The 24,215-nt window shown below is 34.4% G+C and overlaps 1 protein-coding gene across 2 annotated transcripts in view; it reads left to right on the top strand.

The window, feature by feature from the left end:
* Positions 1-24,215, top strand: part of unc-13-4A (BAI1 associated protein 3) — a 758,033-nt gene that overhangs the window by 632,578 nt on the left and 101,240 nt on the right. For both annotated transcript variants that reach the window (XM_069831997.1, XM_069831998.1), the window contains exons 7-9: positions 8,008-8,052; positions 11,930-12,086; positions 20,186-20,389. In XM_069831997.1, coding sequence (XP_069688098.1) covers positions 8,008-8,052; positions 11,930-12,086; positions 20,186-20,389 — 406 coding nt within the window. The remainder of the gene's footprint in view (positions 1-8,007; positions 8,053-11,929; positions 12,087-20,185; positions 20,390-24,215) is intronic.

The raw sequence follows: 24,215 nt of genomic DNA, 5'->3' as shown, positions 1-24,215 counted from the left end.
GCAAACGGTGTTTCCGGTTTTCTAAAGGTATAGCCAGATTAATATTAAAAATGTTAGTAAAAATAAGATGATGTCCCTGTATAACTCACTGGAATGTAATAACCAGGAGGGAATAGACAAGACTTACACACAAAAATAGAGTAACGCGAAGATGGATAGAATACAACAGTGGTTCTCTGGCTTTTTAGACCTGAAAGATGTAACATTTCAAGAGATCCACAAGTTAAATTAGTAGTACCGTACATTTAAAATAACAATGTTATTAAAAAACTAAATTAACCAAATGTTGAATAAGGAGAGTCTGTACACCGAATTTTGACAAAAATAAATAAATTTTGGTTTTTATCGTTTTTCGGTAGTTTAATGGTGTAAAATAATAATGTGATTTTATTTCTTCTAATTGTCAGCTCTTCGCCCTATTTTCAGCAGAAAAAAAAATATTTGTAGTAATTCTCAATATAAAAAAATGTTATCAATTATTTATTTATTTTATTCTTCTTTTTCTTTTTCTTTTTCTTCTTCTTCTTCTTCTTCTTCTTCTTCTTCTACATCATGGAATTAGCCTTAGGCCTGTTTCCACATCAATAGATCGAGTCTGTCCATCTTGTCATCGGACGCGCAACATTGGACATAAGCGTTTAGTTAACTCCCTTAATAACAGTAATCTTTCAGTTGTTACCCTTAACAACACGCTAATCCCTTATTCATCTGTCGTAAAAAATCTTGGCTTCTTTTTTTATAATAATCTAAGTTGGAATTTTCAAGTTAAAGAAACGATAAAAAAAATCTGTTCCTCCTTTCACTCTTTGAGTCGCTTGAGAAACTTCTTGCCCCAGCAACTAAAACTTACCCTAGTACAAACCCTAGTAATGCCGCACTTCGATTATTGTGACGTTTTGTTAAGTGACCTAAGTTCTGAACTGTCAGTCAAGTTACAGCGAGCTCAGAATATGTGCGTCAGATACGTGTGCAACATCCGACGATATGATCACATATCACCGTCCTTCGCAAGTCTCTCGTGGCTCCGACTTAAAGAACGCAGAACTTTACACTCTTTGTCTTTACTCTTTCGAATTCTGCACACTTCAACACCAAATTACCTTTCGTCTCGTTTCTCTTATCTATACTCTAACCACGACGTAAATACCAGATCACTTATCTGTGGCACGCTAAATATACCTCTTCATAGAACATCTTGTTATTCCTCATCTTTTACAATATCCACCTCGCGTCAATGGAATTCCTTGTCACAAAGTATTAGGGGCTGCAAGACAACAAACACCTTTAAGAACAGCTTAAAAGATAACCTTATTAGCATTTCACTCCAATCATACTGATTTAAAATATTACAGACTACACTGTTGCTTTTCTTCTTTAGACATCATCCTCATTGTGCTGCATTTTCAAAATTGTCTCATAATAATCTCTTTCTATTATCTAATATAATTTGAAATATATTAACATTCTATGTATTTTAGTTTAATTCTGCTACACAGTTTATTTCAGTGTTTAATTAATAGTTCATAGTATTTTGTTGTTTAATTCGTAAATAACTCTTGTATACATGTAACTCTCATCTAAATCAAATTGTTGAATTCTTTGTAAGTTCATGCATATGTATATACACTTTTTGCTGGTTGTGTGGAAGAGAAGGCCTTACGGCCTTAACTCTGCCAGCTAAAATAAATCATTATTATTATTATTATTATTATTATTATTATTATTATTATTATTATTATTATTATTATTATTATATTCCTTCTACCTTTATGTTGGTAGTGGAGTAAAATCAGTGGAAGTCTGTAGGGTGGCATTCTTTCTATGTGCTGTAGCCAATTAGATTTAGACTTTGAATTCTTTCTGTCAGGTTAAAAATATTTAATTCTGTTCTGATCTCTCCATTATATTTCTTGTCTAATAATGTACAGCCTCCTACTGAACGTACGAACTTCATTTCAGCTCCTCTGTTCTTCTTTTATTTGATCTGATAAGTGTCCAATTTTCGCAGGCGTATTTCAGCATTGGTACTGCCATTGTTTTATAAAATTTTAGCTGTGTGAATTTTAGTGTTTTATTTTTCAATGTTCTTATTGTTCCGCATATGTTATAAAATCACGCAAGTAAATATAATATGAGTATTTCTGGGAAGAAAACCAAAGCAATGGCTTTCGAAGGTACAAATCATAAAAGATGCAAAATAATGATTAATAACAAATTAAGAGAGCAGGTAAATAACTTCAATTATCTAGGATCAACGTATCTTACTGTCAAAAGAACGATTTATTTATTTTGTCAAAGATAATTCACATATGTTGACACACAGGAATGATGTTCATATATACAACACCAGAAACCGTGACCTTTTTGATATACCTAAGTGTAGGCTAACCAAAACAATGAATAATTATTTTATTATGTCCTTAAAAATTCAAAATAAATTTCCGACACATGTTTTCAATCTGGAAAGGAAGTCTTTTAACAGACTTGTCTCTGGTTGGTTGATCAACAAACCCTTTTACTACTAGGTTCAAAAAGTTCCCGGAATTTTACTACCATTTTTCGTATTAATATATAACAAGGGATATTATACATTTGTTTTGTTGGTAACATTCATGATGTCATTTCCTTAAAGTTTGTTGATAATGGCAATTATTGGTTTTGAGTTGTAGGCAATTGTTTATCATAGTGTTTCGTTTGTTCGTCGCATTTTGTAATTATGTCCACAGAGCAAAGTACAAACATCAAGTTCTGTGTTTTGCTGGGGACATGATCAGTATGGCTGATGAAGATGGTGATTTCTTAAACAAAATGAAACTGGTGCTACTTGTACGACCCAGTCCCTAAACGACAGTCATCTGAGTGGAAATCGAAAACATCTCCTCGGAAGCAAAAATTTCCTAGGGACACTTCCAAAGGCAAAGTTATTTTAAATGTTATGTTTTATTTAACGACGCTCGCAACTGCAGAGGTTATATCAGCATCGCCGGATGTGCCGGAATTTTGTCCCGCAGGAGTTCTTTTTCATGCCAGTGAATCTACTGACATGAGCCTGTCGCATTTAAGCACACTTAAAGCAAAGTTATGTTGGAAGTTTTCTTCGACTCTCAGGGTCTCATGCACCATGAGTTCATTCCAGAAGGTCGTACTGTAACGAAAGAATTGTACGTAGAAACCCTCCGTCACCTCTGGGACGCAGTGAGAAGGAAACGTCCAGAAAAGTGGGTAGAAAACAACTGGTTCCTTATGCATGACAATGCACCTGCTCATCGCGCAATTATTGTAAAGAATTTTCTTGCCAGGCACAACATAACTGCTTTGGATCACCCACCATACTCTCCTGATCTCTCACCACCTGATTACTTTCTGTTTCCCCGTCTGAAAAGTCATCTGAAAGGACGGAGATTCAATGCTGAAGAGGTTATCGCAAACGCGACGAGAGCACTAAGACGGGTTTCACAAAATGGCTTCCAGGCCTGCTTCCAGGAACTCTACACGCGTTGGCAAAAGTGTATTGTTGCGGAAGGCAACTATTTTGAAGGGAGTGCTGTAGAATAGTGTTTAAGGTACGTTGTTTCTATGATGCTAGCAAATTCCGGGAACTTTTTGAACCTAGTATGTATGATATTAATCACTTTTTAATATTAATGTTGTTGAGTGTTTCTGATGCAATTTTATTGTTTTTTTATGTATCTGTTCTTTATTTTATATGTATTATTTGACTTTGTCAGTTGCACAAATTTGTGTTCACTGACTGTACGATACTCAATATTTATTTTTTGTCAACCGCTGTATCAGTAGAACTTTAAATTTATTTAGCCGGTTGTATACATAAAGATATGTTACACATGTCCTGTTTTTTTCTACATTTGTATCTTTCATAACTTCTAAGAAAAGTGTATTCAAAATTGAGGAATTTAACATTTGATAAGATATGGAAACTTTGACACCTTTTTTTACTATCTTATTTTGTGTGACATTTGTGCACTTTTCTCAGAAAGTATTGTACCTAGAAGGCTGAAATTAATATACAATATCAATATCATGGTATTTTACACAGTAAGCTAAAAAAATTAGATTATTTCTATCTTCACCAAAAATAAAAAAAATTATTTATAGTAATTCTTAGACTAATGTAAATAATTGATTTCGGTGACATAATAGACAACATCATAAGGAAGACAAAACAAAAACTCAACAAACACAAAAACACACAAAACACAAGACAAACACACGAACACAAGAAATACATCACACTAACATACGAAAACACAAACACACACAAGGTCGCATCCTCATTCACAAAACAGAAATACAACATAGCATACAGAACAGAAAACACACTACAAAGACATCTCAACACACAAACAACACAAACAAATAAATACAACCACACAGGCGTATACAAACTCACATGCAATAGTTGCGACAGTTTCTACATTGGACAGACAGGCAGATCATTCCAAACTCGATACAAAGAACACATTAAAGCAATAACCAGAGGACACAATACATCTACATATGCCGAGCACATAACTAATACTAACAACACATACAATAACATAAATACAGACATGGAAATCCTACACATACAACCCAAAAACCAAAAACTCAACACACTAGAACAATATGAAATATAAAGACACACTAAAACACACCCTGATCAAATTCTCAACACACAGATCAATTTCAGAACACACACACTATTTGACACCACATTTCAACATTTGTCAACAATCGAACGCACCCACACAACAGGCAGTGAAGTTCGAGATGACGCCGAGATCTAGTAGGCTCTGAGGATGGTGTGAAGAAGCACTGAAACAGCGGCAAGCCGCACATGCTTACACAATTAACACGAGTAAGATCGCCATTTAATCAATTATTTATATTCAGGTGTTAAAAGTAGTTTACGAAAGATCCAACATGAATTCTTAATGCAACAAATGTTATCATTTTTCTTGCCAACCCCTCAGTGGAATTTTAAGTTTATTTAGTCGGTATGTTATTTTTTTTCTGCAATAGTATCTTTCATAAGAGTAACTTCTGAGAAAAGTGCACCCAGAATTGAGGAATTTAACATTGTAAGATAAGAAAGTACAGACTCCCCTTTTAAAACACCCTATGCTCAACGAACTATACTCCTTTTCGGAACTAATTCCGCTGGCATTATCATCTGCATAACCATTGCGGTTGACAAAGCGTCGTAAAATAACCTACTATTTTTTTTGTATAGGTATTTTTTCTTTCCCTTTTTCTAGTGTTTTTTTCTCAGTTTTTACTTAAATTTTACTTATGTCACTTAATAGAGAAAGTTACACAACACAGAACCATGAATAAATATATAATAGGATGCAAAACTGCGGTCAACACCATCTGGCGGCAGGGGGCTCAAATAAGATGATCAGCGCCCAACGTCATAAGTGGTGAACATTAGAACTACGTGTTGGGTACATTACCCAGAGTTCTCTATTTATCCGTTCGAGATATTGCTCGAGGAGACAAGATGGCAGACAGAAACTTGCTAGTAAGTGAACATAAAGTGATACTACGTGTGTGTATAAGCAGTGTATGTTAAACAGTGATGTTTATGGACGTTGTAAAAATAGTGTTGTTGAATGTATTGTAAAGTAATAGTAATATAATAAATTGAACTATCAAAGTAGTTCTTGCAGACTTTTCCATTGCGCTGTACACTAAATACCCAAAGAATACAATCCCAATTATCTCATCTTTTGCTTTATTTTTTGTCTCTGTCTGGTTATATTTTAATTGGGTAGTGTAAAATAGATCGTCTCTTTTATCTTCCTGTTGGCTCCGGTAGTAATTTTCAGTAGAAGATGCTGTGAGGAATAAAACTGTAAATGTTTTATTTTAAATTGGGTTAGTTTTGAATATCGATGAGGGTGGGAGGGAATACTTTCTACACAGTTTAACATTTTCGTTACTAGGTGTGTTGCTAAATGCAAGGAGTAATTAGTTTTTATTTTCGCTACTTGGTGCGCTGCTAGATGTAATAACGCCCCTCCCCCCAACAGGTGGCAGCAAGATCAATTTCTACAACAGCGCCTCTAGTATGTGTTGAGGGAAACTCAATAAGTTTCGCATCCTATTATACAGTATATTCATCCATGGTAGAACTGCACGCATTGTATTCTTCACCTAACATAATTAGGAACATTAAATCCACACGTTTGAGATGGGCAGAACATGTAGCACGTATGGACGAACCCAGAAATGAATATACAGTGTTCGTTGGAAGATCTGAAGGAAAAATACCTTTGGGGAGACCGAGACGTAGATGGGAGGATAATATTAAAATGGATTTGAGGGACGTGGGATATGATAGAGACTGAATTAATCTTGCATAGGATAGGGACGATGGCGGGCTTATTTGAGGGTGGCAATCAACCATCTCCCTAACACAAGTCTGTCAAAATATCACCCGCTATCATCAATTCCATCCAGGATACGCTATGTTCATTCATTCATTCATTCATTCATTCATTCATTCATTCATTCATTCATTCATTCATTCATTCATTCATTCATTTTTATTTATTTATTTTTATTTTATTTTTTTAATTTTTTGGATCTTACATGAGCAATGAAGGTTTAAGATGTGGAACAAGTCAAAATTTTACATTGTTACAATTACAATTTTTTACAGTTTTGCAATTTAGTAATTTTCTACAATTTTTACAATTTTGTGAAGTTTTTACAATATTTTGACGAGATGTAGTGAGATGAGGTGAGGTCCGAGGATTCGCCAAAAGATTACCTGGCATTTGCCTTTTGGTTGGGGAAAACCTCGGAAAAACCCAACCAGGTAATCAAATCAAAGGAGGGTAATCAAATCAAAGAGGTTGATGCCGAGGACTCGCCATAGACCATCCGGCTTCAGTCCCACGGCTGGGGAAAACCTCGGAAGAAACCATTCAATGAGACCAAAGGGGATTCCAACCCAAGCCCGAACGCAGCTCCGGATCAGCAGCCCAGGGAGTCTGCCGACTGAGCTACATCGATGGCTTTACTAAAAGTATACAATACATAGCCAATCAGATTATTAAATTTACAAACGCAAACGATCATTCATCAGTTGAGCTATATGTATAATACAAAACAAGTTAGTTAATTAAATTTAAGGCATGAACAATTCAACCAGTTGTGATATACAGAAATTGATAATACATATCATGCAAACTACTTTAAATTACAAACACAAACAATTTATCAATAGAGCTATGCAGATTACTATTCAATTTAAAGCATATACAATTCATCGGCCAAAACTATACAAATAAATACAATACAAAGTAAGCAGATTAATTCAATTTACAAGCATACTTTCATTAAGCTGTACAAATTTGTGCAATTAATATCAAGTAGATTAATTCAATTTATAATCATAAACAATTCATCAGTTCTGCTATACAGACTACTATACAATTTACAGCGTATACAATTCATCAGTAGAGCTATGCAGACTAGTATTCATTTTATTTATTTATTTATTTATTTATTTATTTATTTATTTATTTATTTATTTATTTATTTATTTATTTATTTATTTATTTATTTATTTATTTATTTATTTATTTATTTATTTATTTATTTGTTTTTGTTTATTTGTTTGTTTATTTATCTATTTATTTATTTATCTATTTATTTATTTACTTATTTATTTATTTATTTATTTATTTATTTATTTATTTATTTATTTATTTATTTATTTATTTATTTATTTACTTACTTATTCATTTATTTATTTATTTATTTATTTATTTATTTATTTATTTATTTATTTATTCCATTTTATTAATCTTGCATAGGATAGGGACCGAAGGCGTGCTTATTTGAGAGCGGCAGTGAACCATCTCCCTAACACAATTCTGTCAAAATATCATCCGCTATCATCAATTCCATCGTGGATACGCTAGGTAACAATAAAACGAATCCATCGTCATTAAAACCCATCAGGAATATTAAAATACCTCTTCTTTGTTTCAGTGACATTGATGACGTCGCCAGTGATATTCTGCATTTGGATATTTGGTGAGTGCAATGCATTTTTACATAAGTTGGAACTTTAAGAATAAGATGCTTTACAACGAGTCCACTTAACGGCGAAACAGCTCATCTCGCCGTAATTGTACTTTTAAGGCTGACCTACTTACCGTCAGAGTGGATGATGTTCTCATTGTCTCTGGTTTTCCTCCTTTCTGTTACCTCAGGTCGGTTTGCTCCGTCCTTTGTTCTCGTTTTCAAAGGCTGGGCTGTCTGCAATGGAAGGAGAACACGGTCCATTGCACCGCTGAACAACCACTCGGGCTTTCCAACCACGAAAATAAATAATCGATTGTACCTCATAGCCATGCATATGTAGTGATGTCCGCATGTCTTACTCCATGTCCTTCACGCTCCGATGTGTAGCATGAAGCAATGCGTGTTCTGCAGTTATTTATTTTAGGCCCTAAATTTTACTTTTATAAAACGTGTTCATATTAGAATATTAATTATATTTAAATAAATTACTAGTGGCTTGTAATGGAGAAAAAATGGGAGTATAAGGGTACAGTACATCAGTTATTCATAGATTTCAAAAAGGCATATGGCTCGGTTAAGAGAGAAGTTTTATATGATATTCTTATTGAATTTGGTATCCCTAAGAAACTAGTTCGATTAATTAAAATGTGTCTCAGTGAAACATACAGCAGAGTCAGTTTCTGTCAGATGCGTTTCCTATTCACTGTGGGCTAAAGCAAGGAGATGCACTGTCACCTTTACTTTTTAACTTCGCTGTAGAGTATGCCATTAGGAAAGTCCAGGATAACAGAGAGGGTTTGGAATTGAACGGGTTACATCAGCTGCTTGTCTATGCGGATGACGTGAATATGTTAAGAGAAAATCCACAAACGATTAGGGAAAACACGGGAATTTTACTGGAAGCAAGTAAAGCGATAGGTTTGGAAGTAAATCCCGAAAATACAAAGTAGTTGATTATGTCTCGTGACGAGAATATTGTACGAAATGGAAATATAAAAATTGGAGATTTATCCTTCGAAGAGGTGGAGAAGTTCAAATACCTGGGAGCAACAGTAACAAATATAAATGACACTCGGGAGGAAATTAAACGCAGAATAAATATGGGAAATGCCTGTTATTATTCGGTTGAGAAACTTTTATCATCCAGTCTGCTCTAAAAAAATCTGAAAGTTGGAATTTATAAAACAGTTATATTACCGGTTGTTCTGTATGGTTGTGAAACTTGGACTCTCACTCTGAGAGAGGAACATAGGTTAAGGGTGTTTGAGAATAAGGTTCTTAGGAAAATATTTGGGGCTAAGAGGGATGAAGTTACAGGAGAACAGAACACAGAACTGCACGCATTGTATTCTTCATCTGACATAATTAGGAACATTAAATCCAGACGTTTGAGATGGGCAGGGCATGTAGCACGTATGGGCGAATCCAGAAATGCATATAGAGTGTTAGTTGGGAGGTCGGAGAGAAAAAGACCTTTAGGGAGGCCGAGACGTAGATGGGAAGATAAAATTAAAATGGATTTGAGGGAGGTGGGATATGATGATAGAGACTGGATTGATCTTGCTCATGATAGGGACCAATGACGGGCTTATGTGAGGGCGGCAATGAACCTCCGGGTTCCTTAAAAGCCAGTAAGTAAGTAAGTTCTGCAAAATGGCAGTAAATACTTCTAATTACAATGGAATTTATGTGTTTTGAGAATTTGACAAGGTTTCACAAAGTGGGAAAATATTTGGTTCTTTGCACCTTGTCATAAATTAAGAAGCATAACAATTTTAGGAGCCAGGTATTCGCTCTATCTTCAGAAAAAGCAGGAAAAAATTAATCTATTTGTTTCTTCAAGATTCTAACTTTCTTTAATGCATGAAATCAGAGAAGCTCACGAGGGACTAATTCAACGTGATGTATTGTTTCGATTAATAATTGCATGCAAATATCTCTCAGCCAATGAAAAAGCTTTTTCATAATCGATTGGCCAATGAGAACCATGCTCATTTTTATAGTATTTATAACAGTGCTATTGATCGATCAAAATATTTAATCTATTAACTATTTGAATTTAATCGATTAGTCGAGTTTTGATAGATTTAAAAAAAAATATTGGTCGGATGTCTCCTACGTGGGTACTTTTACCGATAGAATCTGTGAACTTGTCTACTGTTCCCATTGGCTCACTCCTATTCGAAAATCACGTCTGCATATTCCGCTCTCGTGTACTCCTCCATTTCACTAGGACTGATCGACTGGACACCGCAACTTGTACACATACACTGCTGTCTACAGACGTGCATATCAGGACCGACCATGTCCGTTACACATTACGCTATCTGCATTGCTTTAGTGTAGTTTCCTGCTGAATGGAATACTGTAAGTAGGCAACGTAAACAACGTCAGATGAATACAGTATGTGCAAGATGTACAGATAAATACACAGAAATAAGGTGTACAGAGGAATAAAATTATTTCATTTTCACACAACTATTTTTTCTTGTAATTGTCGACTTACTCATTTCCAGACCAGGGTTCCTTATCTCAAATTGATACATGTGCCCTTCCCCATCATCCCTGAAAGTTTGTAACACTAGCCCGGAAAAACCCTGTATATGAATATAGATATATATTTAGGTCTCATGTTTATTACAATTTCTATCCTTTTTTATGAATACTATCACCTCTCAAAATATTGAATGATTTTTTAATACCCTGTATTTATTTATGTAACTAATCTTGTTAATTTACCTGTTTAAATTGTCATCATCAAAGCTCGGAACTTGGGGACTTGTGTGTCGTGTGCATGAGTAAGGTTACAGGTACAACGTATACAAAGCTCACGCTGTAAGCGCTCAAGGACAGTCGTGTGTACTAAGAAAGTGGTCACATCTACGCACGAGGAAACTGTGTCATGTTGAAGCCAATGACAATCAGAGAATTACAAATAAACGGTCTGTTAGGGGAATTAGAAAATACGTGTTATTCGAATGGGTATTATAGAAGTTTGAAAATACATTTTTTAAACTTTAGGTACAGAATTTCGTGGAGAAATTCGGAGGAGATACATTGTTTTCTACGAATGGAGAGTTTATATTTTGTAAGTTGTGCCACACACAAACTAAAGGCTGGAAACGGCATTCATTGAAAGACATTGCAGTCCCTCAAATTGGTGGAAAATTTGTCCATAGCCACGGATCAAGTCGTAGAGGGACCTGCCCCAGTAGTGACACACAAATTGAAAACTATTTTCGAGAAAAATTTAGGATATACTTATCTTTCGCAGATAAGAGATCAGCTAGCAACTGCTGAAAATCAAACAAAACAGTGACAGTTAAAACATTTATTTTAAGTTTGCTCCCGTCATTTCATGTGACGTGGAAACAAGTTTTTCTCGTTTCAAATCATCTTTAACTCACTGACGAAAAAGTTATGGGTTCGAAAATCTTCGAATGTAAGTAGTCATACACTGTAATATAATGTACAGAGCACAACAGTAAATTTGATATATTGTTGATGTTTATTTGTATTATATATATATGCTATAAAATTACGTGTTTCAACCTACCACAATACTATCAATATGTTGCTTCAGCCGAAACCACTTTTATAGCAGACCAGACAGTACCTAAGTGCTGGAAGTGGGAGTTTGTTGACATTGAAGTCCGTCGCTTAGCCACGTGCAAAGACACAAGTCCCCAAGTTCCGAGCTTTGGTCATCATCTAAACTTCTCCGCCTTATCGTATCATATTTTAAGTTATTTTCAGATGTAATAAATTACGAAAGTAAAAGAACTTTCCTCTCTATCATGATGCCCTCACATCTTGCACATCTAATATCATTTTTCTGTCTACTTGTCGCATTTCATATTAAAACTTGACACTTCTCTTTCCTCAGGGACCACGATGACGAGTCTTCGGTCTTCGATGCCGTCAGCAAGCTGAACGAGGTCCGGGGCGTCAAGGGACTGGGTCGCTTCTTCAAGCAGATCGCCCAAAGTGCCCGCTCTGGCAGCCAGGATGACTTCCTGGGCTGCGTCAACGTGCCCCTGCAGGTAGGACCAATAACACGCGTCCAGCCCAGTTACATTCATTACTGCCATGAAATAGACAATATGTAATAGCTGTTGGTTTTACCTCCGATGTCAAGTTCCGGTGTTCAAATTAGTCCAGCATGGTGAATTTCTAAAGCTGATTAATTTGATTAATCATGGTTTCCGAAGAGTTATATTTAGTACTAGCCGTACCCGTGCGCTCCGCTGCACCCGTTAGAAATAAATATAAAATAATTACATAATTAAAATAGGACATTTAATCCAGGGAACATTCGTGTTTGATAGAAGGATAAATCGTTTAATATGTTACTTAATTTAAATTGTGTTTAAATAATTAAAATGCGATCATTTTGGTTCGGAGACCACTCATTGGTGCAATGACAATTCCTTTAACATTTTTCTAATTTTTATTACATGCAACCATAGTTTAATGAAGATTGACATCATTTAGATTTAATGTGTATATTTTATTTTACTTGTTATAGGTTTCCATTGAATTATGGTAATAACTTAATTTTAACCCTTGTTTTCTACATATTCAGTAAATGGCGCTTGGCCCACTATGGTTCTGAACCCTTCAAATAACTTAAATTATATTATATTATATTATATTATATTATATTATATTATATTATATTATATTATATTATATTATATTATATTATATCATATCAGAAGTTACTGTAATAACATTATAGCATTATGTCCATCTAGAGAAACTACACTTTTCAATGGTGAAATAATAATTAATTATACAAATCCGTTAAGTTAGCTTCCGATATTACTTCATACAAACACAGAAACATTCTGTGTAGGCTATCTTTCATAGCTTTCGATTGTAGCTGTCCAAGGCCCCTTATAGACGAAGTCATTTGTTTTTTAATTCATTACACGGCCTTAGATGGCAGTTATTTTAATTTTAAAACTCATTTATCTCATTAAATATCAGGCCTATCAAAAAGAAACTTTTGTTATGTAACATTTTTCACAAAAATCAATAATAAGCGAGATATTTCGATTTATTTAATTCAGGCCCCCTTATAAACCCCCTTTTAAATAATGTATTTTGAATGCCATATAGCCTAAAATCTAAGTTACAACGAACTTAGTTTATATTCCAATTTTCATCGAAATCCGTTCAGCCATTATCGCGTGAAAAGGTAAGAAACATACAGACAGACAGACAGACATACAAAAAAGCGATTTTCGGTTTCAGGGTGGTTAATTATATATGTTAGGACCAATTATTTTTGGAAAATCGAAAATTACCAGACAAATTTCGGCTACAGATTTATTATTAGTATAGATACCGGGTGTTTCACAATTACAGGTACAAATTCCAGGACAGAATAGAGGACAATGAAACAAGGCAAAAATATCCTAATGAATAGGGACCGGATTTTTATGTAATTACATATTATATTCCTTTCGACCTAATCGTATATAAATAACAAATCTTTGCGAATCTTGTAATTACCATTATTGTATTAAAATTTGATATTACGTATTTTTACATATTTACCCCACATTACATATTATGGCTTGGTATTACATAAATCTACATATTTAGGGGTTTTATTCATTTTTACTTCTTTAAAAGGAAAAAAAAATTCTTCTGGGAAAGTTTACAATTTGAAATACACAGATTTAAAAAGCCTTTTTACCTACCCAAGAAAGGATATAATTGTTCTGCACACATCTTAACAAGCCGTTCCCATGCAATTTGTAACCTTACCCACCCTCTTCCTAATCCTTCCAGGGAAAACCCGTGTCAAGTCTGGCATGAGCCGCAATAAAGTAGCCGACTTTTGAAAAAAAAAACTGGAGTAAAGGAACAAACTGGAAAGAAGTTGAAAGATTAAAATAAATAGCTTTTTTTTATTGCTTGACCTCTTTACTTTAAATTTAGTAGACCTATACGGAAATGGGATTTTCCGAGCAATTACATTATAATAATAATAATAATAATGATTTATTTTAGCTGGCAGAGTTAAGGCCGTAAGGCCTTCTCTTCCACTCAACCAGCAAAAAGTGTATTTACATATGCATGAACTTACAAAGAATCCAACAATTTGATTGAGATGAGAGTTACATGTATACAAAAGTTATTTACAAATTAAACAACAAAATACTATGAACTATTAATTAAACACTGAAATAAACTGTGTAGCAGAATTAAACTAAAATACATAGAATGTTAATATATTTCAAATAATATTAGATAATAGAAAGAGATTATTACGAGACAATTAAAATACAGCACAATCAGGATGATGTCTAAAGAAAAAAGTAACAATGTAGTCAGTGATAGTTTAAATCAGTATGATTGGAGTGAAATGCTAATAAGGTTATCTTTTAAGCTGTTCTTAAAGGTGTTTATTGTCTTGCAGCCCCTAATACTTTGTGACAAGGAATTCCATTGACGCGAGGTGGATACAAAGTATGGTTCTCGGCTGGAATAATCCTACCCTTCTGAATGAGACAGGAATGTTACTTTTCAACAACAGTTTGTAAATGCCTATGGTTTGAGGTTTTAGTACGTACTTTGTTTCTTACAGGGAGCTGAAATGCATGTGTCCCACATCTCATATTTTCTCCTAATCCAGTAAAGCGAAACAGAGCTTGCAATACTGTTGTGTCATACTGTTTTAGTATTTAAAGTATAAAGTGCAAGTGAGTTTATCTACTGCTTTTAACTAACTAAAATGGCCCCTGTATCTTCAACCCTAACGACAAAAATAAAAGCATGGATTGCGATGGGCAAAGCTTTCACTACAGATGGAAAAATAGTAATGTGTCAAGTCTGTGGTAAAAAAGTCAGGTGGTCTATGAAATCACAACTGAAGAGTCTTACCTAACCTATACAGATATTGATATTAAATATTTTCATGATTTTACATATTTTGGTACATATTCAGCTTATTTTTCTTACATAAATATGTACATATTTCAGACCTTGATATTACATAAAAATCCGGTCCCTACTAATGAACTTAGGTCTGGAAACAAACCGATTTCGAGATAATGTCAACTCAGTGGCCACCAACTGAATATGCTTCGTACATGTGCAACCATTACAATGTTCAGACCTCATTTATTATCTGGCAGATTTAATGGTAGCTCTCCTTTTTGCAGCATGAATTAAGCGACATTTTGGATGATAAAGGCAGCTGCTGTGGTACATGCATTACAGAGCACCGGCTCACTTTCATTTGAACGTTCGAGAGTTCTTACGTACAAGCTTTCACAGCAGATGTATCGCCTGTGGCTTACCAACACCATGGCCTCCCAGGTCCCCCGACTTGATTTATCTGAATTTTTTATTTGGTAGTATTTGAAGTTTTCTTTTTCTTCTATACCTTTTAATAATGTTAATTAACTCCGGGAATATATTGTCAGCGGTTGTTAATGCATTAGAGACTCGTCAGGGATATTCGAACGTGTACGATTGTCGATGAGAGAACGGCGATTATATGTTCTATTGACTAGTTATAATAAAACCTCATAGATGTCGGACACAGCTGTTACAGGGCCTGTGTTTGTTAGGACTATTTGCCTTGTTTCATTGTCCTCTACTCATCCCTGAAATTTGTTCCTATAATTATGGAACACCCTGTATTTTCGGCACATAAAAGATTGTTGTTCCATTCGCCATTTTCGTCCATATTTCCTTCTTCTCGACGTCCACAACATTAATTCTATTACTAGTATGGTACTCAAATCGAAAAAATTTAAGTCTGGCTTTATTACGCGATCTTTCAAGTGTGGTCAGAGTGGTTTCTAATTCTGAGATTTAATTTAATTTAAAGCTGTCATTTATCGCACTAAGCTTAGCTTGTGAGTTACTGAACATTCTCGGGCGTTATATCCATCCATTTCACAGCCTTCTGAATAATGAGTAATTCAGCCTGGAAGCAAGTTTCAATAATGTCTGCGTTCCTGAGAGGATAAAAAGAAAGGAGGGAGCACTACAAGCAAATATGCTTGATATCGGTGCGACGGATATGACGTCAAATTACACCTTCTATGGCCCATAATCCTCCGTGAAATACCGCCAATCGCCAAATATTCAATTGCTATTTTCGGTTTCGGTCATACGTAAAAGGCTTAGAATGGATGTGGAGGTAACGGGAGTATTAACAGATTATTGTATCAATGTAAATTTCACTGTATATTTATTAAAAGTGTTACGGTTGTGACATGGACTGAACATTTCATTTCCACATTCTTTCTTTTATCAAGAAGGATGTTGGCATTCCTTCACATGTTAAAGCATAGGGGGACATATCAACGGACATATTCTACAGTTGAGCCGAACAGAATATTAGCTTATTTAAAAAAAGTAACACTTGCTGAACTTGACTACACTTTTGAAATTTCACAACAACATGAAACAATTTGTAATCGTAATAATATGAACAAAACAGCTGATAAACACGCCGGAAAAAGATATGAACTATGGGTAATTTGACGGCCATACTAGTACACCTTTTTGGTTCCACCGTTTCAAGCTTATGGCCCAGGGTTGCTGCGTTCTCACTTCATTGCCATAGTAACAAACAACGAAAGCACAACCTACAGAATTTTCAAGTCCTTCATGTGATTCATCTGTCTTTTTTTTTTTTAATTAGGCAACGTTACTATAACATGAATTTAATTTTACCTGAACTTCTTTTGTTTTATGTTTCATAAAGTAATGTTTTTATAAAGTTCTGTATTTCACGTGATAGTCAAATTGATTTGAACTTTTCGCCGATTATTATTTTAAACTTTTAATTGCTTGACGGACTATAGATTTTAAAATCTACTCTATTGAATGCTAGCCCATTAAATGATTCTGGCGGTGTCACTTTTCCAATTATTTCATGTTTTCTTTCTGGCCCCATTAAGCCAGCTGGAGTGCAGGGGATGTGGCGTGTTCTGTTCTCATTTAATGAGCCGCAGGCGAGTTCCGTTTCGTGAAAACCATTAGAAAGCGCCTCACTGATCCTGAGCAAGGGTTTCTAACTAACGATCGTCAACAAACGACAAGTGACTCTAGTAGCTGGAAAGCCCATGCTCTGTATGCTCTGAAACTTTCCTTTTCTTATACATAAGCATCTTTGGATAATTTATTTTATTTCATTATTTTTTTGCTTTGAACTATTTGTACGTCAAGAACTTTTCAAGTGCACAAAGGGATTTAAAAGAGTAAAGCATCTCGTTTTCCTCGGAATGCCGTATCGGGAACGTATACTAGAGGATAGATTCTCTTTTAGAGGTTCGTGAACCACCTGCGGTCCGTAAACTTGAGTCAAAACACTCCATTAATAAGTAATTCATTATCAACATCAAGGTTCAGCTTACTATTCATTGTTATAAATTTCCGATATGTCGATTATTAATTTCAATGTTCTTATTTATTAATAACTAGCCATACCCGTGCGCTCCGCTGCACCCGTTAGAAATAAATATAAAGTAATTACATAATTAAAATAGGACATTTGATCCAGGGAACATTCGTGTTTGATAGAAGGATAAATCGTTTATTATGTTACTTAATTTAAATTGTATTAAAAAAATTTAAATGCGATCATTTTGATCCAGAGACACTCATTTGGTCATAAAAAATTATTTTAGGAAATAAAGGAAACGAATGCCTGTCAAGTTTTCTGTGCATAAGAAGCTATTTTAATCTTACCTGTCCTCGATTCACTCAGAAGTTACTGTAATAACATTATAGCATTATGTCCATCTAGAGAAACTACACTTTTCAATAGTGAAATAATAATTAATTATACAAATCGGTTAATTTAGCTTCCGATATTACTTCATACAAAAACAGAAACATTCTCTGTAGGCTATGTTTCATAGCTTTCGATTGTTGTTGTCCAAGGCCCCTTATAGACGAAGTCATTTGTTTTTTATTTCATTACACCGCCTTAGATGGCGTTGTTATTGTAATTTTGAAACTCATTTATCTCATTAAATATCAGTCCTATCAAACTTTTGCGTGGAATAAAACTTATCGGAAATTATTTTTAAAGAAACTTTTGTTATGTAATTTTTTTCATGAAAATTAATAATAAGGGAGATATTTCGATTTATTTAATTCAAGCCTCCTTATAACCCCCCCTTTTAAATAAAATATTTTGAATTACATATAGCCTAAATTCTAAGTTACAACGAACTTAATTTATATTCCAATTTTCATATAAATCGGTTCAGCCATTATCGCGTGAAAAGGTAACAAACATCCAGACAGACAGACAGACATACAAACAAAAATTTCAAAAAAGCGATTTTCGGTTTCAGGGCGGTTAATTATATATGTTAGGACCAATTATTTTTGGAAAATCGAAAATTTCCAGAAAAATTTCGGCTACAGATTTATTATTAGTATAGATACAGTGAATATGACTCTTACCAATATTTATAAACGATATCTAAATTTAAAGATAAAATTGCACAATACCATAGCAAATACATATTTTAATTGGAAATGTTTAGAAAGTACAGTAATACCCAAATATGCCTTTTTTCGGTTATTTTACGACGCTTTATCAACTGCTATCTAGCGTCTGAGTGAGATGGTGATTATGCCAGGGTCCAGCGTTGAAAGTTATCCAGCATTTGTTCTTAATGGGTTAAGGCAGGCCTGCAGAACCCGTAAGTAGGGGAAATATGACGTCAGCCTCACTCCACTTCTGTTGGTGATGATCGACTTCCGCGTAGAGTTGTTTACATTCTTTTCCCGTGCAAGGTCCATCAGTGGCGGCACTGTAATTTTCATTGTAACAAATTCATTGTTTTTATAATGCGTTATCTCGTTTCAAGGTTTACAATTATGCTAGATTTCCTGTCGATAGTTTCTTTGAGATTTCTTTTCACCTAGCTTGCTTTAGTTTTTCAAAACTTTCCTCCTATCATCACCTACGGAAACATACATTTATAGCATTTAAGTAATGAACCTTGAAAGTCACTATTAATTTCAATCCAAAATGAACACAACGAGTGACGTCCTTAATTTTAACAGTATATAAATAAGTAATCAATATACAGTTCGTAATAATGAACTTACCCGAAAGTTTGTGCATTCCATAATTCTTAATATGGACTTTGTTGAAATGTGGTTTAACATTGAAATGACGAGTAGACATAAATTGGATGGGACACAGTAAACAAGCCATTCTTTCGTCTTCTTTAACAACAAAATAATCATATTCCCATTTCCTTTGGAAATAGTACTTCTTCACACGATATCTCCATTCTGCTTAGATGATCGTTCACCTCTGTTTGAAGCATGTGAACGGTCGATCTTTGTCCCTCTTCATGGACTGTCGCGCCACGAATTATTATTATTATTATTATTATTATTATTATTATTATTATTATTCGCTAATATGTTTTCGCGGGATATCAGCCGAGTTAAGATTTTGGAATGCTCCAAGCTTTCGACTGCTATCTCTGCAGCCATCTTCAGGGAAGTGATGTCCGAACAGAAAGTCGATTGATGTTTAAGTATCTCACCGACGACTTTCTGTTCGGACATCACTTCCCTGAAGATGGCTGCAGAGATAGCAGTCGAAAGCTTGGAGCATTCCAAAATCTTAACTCGGCTGATATCCCGCGAAAACATATTAGCGAACCAACGCCGAGAAAGCCTCAAATCATACATATTATTATTATTATTATTATTATTATTATTATTATTATTATTATTATTATTATTATTATTATTATTATTCGCTAATATGTTTTCGCGGGATATCAGCCGAGTTAAGATTTTGGAATGCTCCAAGCTTTCGACTGCTATCTCTGCAGCCATCTTCAGGGAAGTGATGTCCGAACAGAAAGTCGATTGATGTTTAAGTATCTCACCGACGACTTTCTGTTCGGACATCACTTCCCTGAAGATGGCTGCAGAGATAGCAGTCGAAAGCTTGGAGCATTCCAAAATCTTAACTCGGCTGATATCCCGCGAAAACATATTAGCGAACCAACGCCGAGAAAGCCTCAAATCATACATATTATTATTATTATTATTATTATTATTATTATTATTATTATTATTATTATTATTATTATATGTACCTAACTACTTGAATTTCTCTATCCAGGATATACCATCCACGGGGCTGGACTGTTGGTACCAACTAGAGGCCCGAACTCAGCGCTCCAACGTGCAGGGCCGAATAAGACTCAAACTGTGGTTGTCCACTCGAGAAGACAGAGGGAACTCCGAGGAGGACAACTGGTCCGAGATCAGACAGCAGGAGCGACTGCACGCCATCTTCATCTCCTACGAACTAGCGCACTCGTCGGTGAGATACTTAAACATCAATTGACAGTAATATTACAGTCACGAAGCTCAATACGTGGTAAATATGCATCCATAGATAGTTGCTAACCACTAGGATCGCTGCTATCGTCTCATTACAGACAATGCGAAATAGTACTTGCACAGTCTATTGTTCCTAGCACCCTCACAACTCAAGCTTCGTGACTGTAGTCTATATACTAGACTGTGGTAGCTTCACATGAACGAGTTGCCATGACGATGATTTTCATCATCGTTGCTTTTCATATTATGAGGCCTACACAATGAACAATATCAAGTAAACGCATTGTAAATCAATTTTACCCCACATTTATTTCATTAAAGCTTACTAGTGAAGTTATTTGCATTATAGAGGTCTGGTGAATGTTTTTGTTTTGGTTTATATTGAAATATTTTGTGGAGGATTTTTAAATTAATGATTTTAATTGAAATAACCTGAAAATTCTACTTTTCATCAATATGTTTATAGTCCAGTAAGGTGTAACTCTCAGTTTGGAATAATTTCATCCTTATTGACAAGGGAACGTTCAACACTGGAAGGTTGGGTAGGACCTTCAAATTTTGTACACAGAAAGGTCGCATTTATAATAAATTTTCTACGAAAAATTATTTTTCGAAATCGATCTATAAGACAGTTAAATAGTACTTGGAATGTTACTAGTAGTTTGGAAGCCCTGAAGCTATCGCTCGGAAGAAGGCAAGCTCTGTGTCCGAGGCAATGACCTGTAAAGTACGCAGTCTGACATCGAACATAAAACAGTGTACTGTAGCTATAGAGTATAGAGTTACAAGTTTACTTTGAGAGAAATTGAATATCATACTAGTCTAATTATTGTTCAAGTGACGGAATCTTTCATCATATACACAAACAATTACTAACATCAATTAAATTATGTTAACCAATTAAAGAAAATCTCAAGTTACTATTGCAAATACTGCTTACTTGTTTCAAAGAGAGAGGGTTACATCGATGCGTAATTTCTAAAATAAAGGTAAGTTATCAACAAAGCTCGGAAGTTGGGGACTTGTGTCTTTGAACGTGGCTAAGCGACCGGACTTCAATGTCAACAAACTCCCGCTTCCAGCACGGAGATACTGTCAGGTCTGCTATAAAAGTTGTTCCTGGCTGGAACAACATAATGATAATATTATGATAGGTTGAAACATCTAATTTTATAGCATATATATATAAATAAACATGCAAAATACATCAAATTTACAGTTCTGCTCTGTACATTTCATTACAGTGTATGACTACATCATTCGAAGATTTTCGAACCCATAAATTCTTCGTCTGTTAGTTAAACATGATTTGAAACGAAGGAAACTTATTTCCATGTCACATGAAGTGACGGGAGCAAACTTTAATTTTTTTATTTTATTTATTTTAACTAGCTACCTAGTGAGTAAAAATTGCATTTATAAAATAAAAATGTTTCTAGCCACTACCGTAAGAGTCAGGCTCGTGTACGGTGTGGTCTTAGTGAATAATATAACATAAAATTTACAAGGACAGTTTACTAAATACAGTAATTAACTTAATTCAAACCAATAAGTACAACACAAGAGCAAGAATAAAGAAGAAACGGAAAACGAGAGAAAAATACACATTTAATATAAATTGACAATCCGACAGAAGCCAGTGATATTCAATAAAAACATGAATATAGTCGATAGAAATAAAAGGTAAAAAAGTACATTTGTTACTATTATATATCATGGATAATTTTACAAAATTCTTTTTTAAAAGTTTCAATTTTAAAAAATTTCAAATTTGGAAAATGGTTTGAAATTTTATTATAAAGTCTTGGGCCTAAATAAAATACTGAATATTTCACTGTCACTGTTTCCTGTTCGATTTTCAGCAGAGCTCGTATCTGAGAAAGATAAGTATATCCTAAATTTTTCTCGCAAATAGTTTTCAATTAGTGTATCACTACTAGGGAAGGTCCCTCTACGACTTGATCCATGGCTATGGACAAATTCTCCATCAATTTAAAGGACTGCAATGTCTTTCAATGAATGCCCGTTTCCAGCTCTAGTTTATGTGTGGTACAACTTACAAGATATAAACTCTGCATTAGAAGAAAATAATGTATCTCCTCAGAATTCCTCCACGAAATTCTGTACCTAAAATTTAAGAAATGCATTTTCAAACTTCCATAACACCCATTCGAATAACACGTATTTTCTAATTCCTCAAACAGACCGTTTACCTGTAATTCTCTTAATGTCATTGACTTCGACGTGACACAGTTTATTCGTTCGTCTTCTTGCCATTCGATGTGACCACTTTCTTAGTACAAACGATTGTCCCTGAGCACTTGCAGCGTGAGCTTTGTGTACGTTATGCCTGTAACCTTACTCAAGCACACGACACGCAAGTCCCCAAGATCCGAGCTTTGGTTATCAATTTGCCTAGTTAGTAATTGAATAGAAAATTCACGTAGTATACAGTACTTAAAAAATTCTGAGGTTTGAAGGTAGCTTATACTAACTCGGTCAGGGTTTCAGTTCGATTTGTCAATCTATAGCTAAATGTATTGAAAATTACATTATTTATTTATTTATTTATTTATTTATTTATTTATTTATTTATTTATTTATTTATTTATTTATTTATTTATTCGTTCGTTTCTTTCTTTCTTTCTTTTTTCTTTCTTTCTTTCTTTCTTTCTTTGTTTCTTTCTTTGTCTGTCTGTCTGTCTGTTTGTTTGTTTGCTTATTTATTTATTTTTGTAACCTAGTAGAGATAAGGCCATCAGGCCTTCTCTTCCCCTCTACATTAGACTTTTGAAAGAAAGTGTTTATTTTATTTATATGATTATTAAATTTATTTTACCTTGAGCACAAGAAATATAATATTAAAAATATAACATACATTAACTGTTCAGTCATAGGGTAATTGATTACTACAAGTTTACCATCTAACATTATTCCTCCTGAACTTCGTACCATACTGGCGTATGTTCTTATGGTCAATAGTTTACAGTAAATCACTGGTTCAAAACATAAAAACGGAATCCATTAAACATATTAATTTCATTCATTCATAATGTTCTGCCCAAGGACAGGTCTTTCACTGCAAACTCAGCATTCTCCAGTTCTTCCTATTTTCTTCGTCATATGATCCACATATCTTAATGTCGTCTATCATCTGATATCTTCTTCTACCTGAACTCTTTTCCCGTTCACCATTCCTTCCAGTACATCCTTCAGGAGACAGTTTCTTCTCAGCCAGTGACGCAGTCAATTCCTTTTCCCCTTCCTGATCAGTTTCAGTATCATTTTTTGTTCTCCCACTCTTGCCAACACAGCTTCATTTCTTATTCTGTCTGTCCATTTCGCACGCTCTATCCTTCTCCGTATCCACATTTCAGTTAAACATATTACGGATTAAAAATGTACTGTGTAGGATGCAGTAGCAACAGTTTTATTTGCTGTGCGTGGTGCAATAAGAATTTGTGTTTTCTTCTCTTCATTAACAATTCACAATTCTGTTCTGTTTATGTTCAGTGAGACTGTAATGTCTATAGACAACCAGAAGGGTGGAAGTGTCGGTGAGCTTTATTTGTACGTATTTGTGTACTTACTGTAAAATATACTGTTATAGGTTTAATTTGTGAGATAATTAATCATAACTTATCAATTTAATATACTATGACTTTGTTTGATTCCATGAAATCAGTCAATATTTTATTCGTAATGATGGTCCCTATTTAACTCTACCGTTTACAAAGGTTGAGTTGCAGCCTTGCTTCTCCTTCGTCTCTGCCACACACTACACTCGAAAGGCTCCGCAACTACTA

The sequence above is a fragment of the Periplaneta americana genome, chromosome 7, assembly GCF_040183065.1.
Source record: "Periplaneta americana isolate PAMFEO1 chromosome 7, P.americana_PAMFEO1_priV1, whole genome shotgun sequence".
NCBI lineage: Eukaryota > Metazoa > Arthropoda > Insecta > Blattodea > Blattidae > Periplaneta > Periplaneta americana.
The sequence above is the reverse complement of the archived record's forward strand: the minus strand, read 5'-3'. Positions and strand labels throughout refer to the sequence as shown.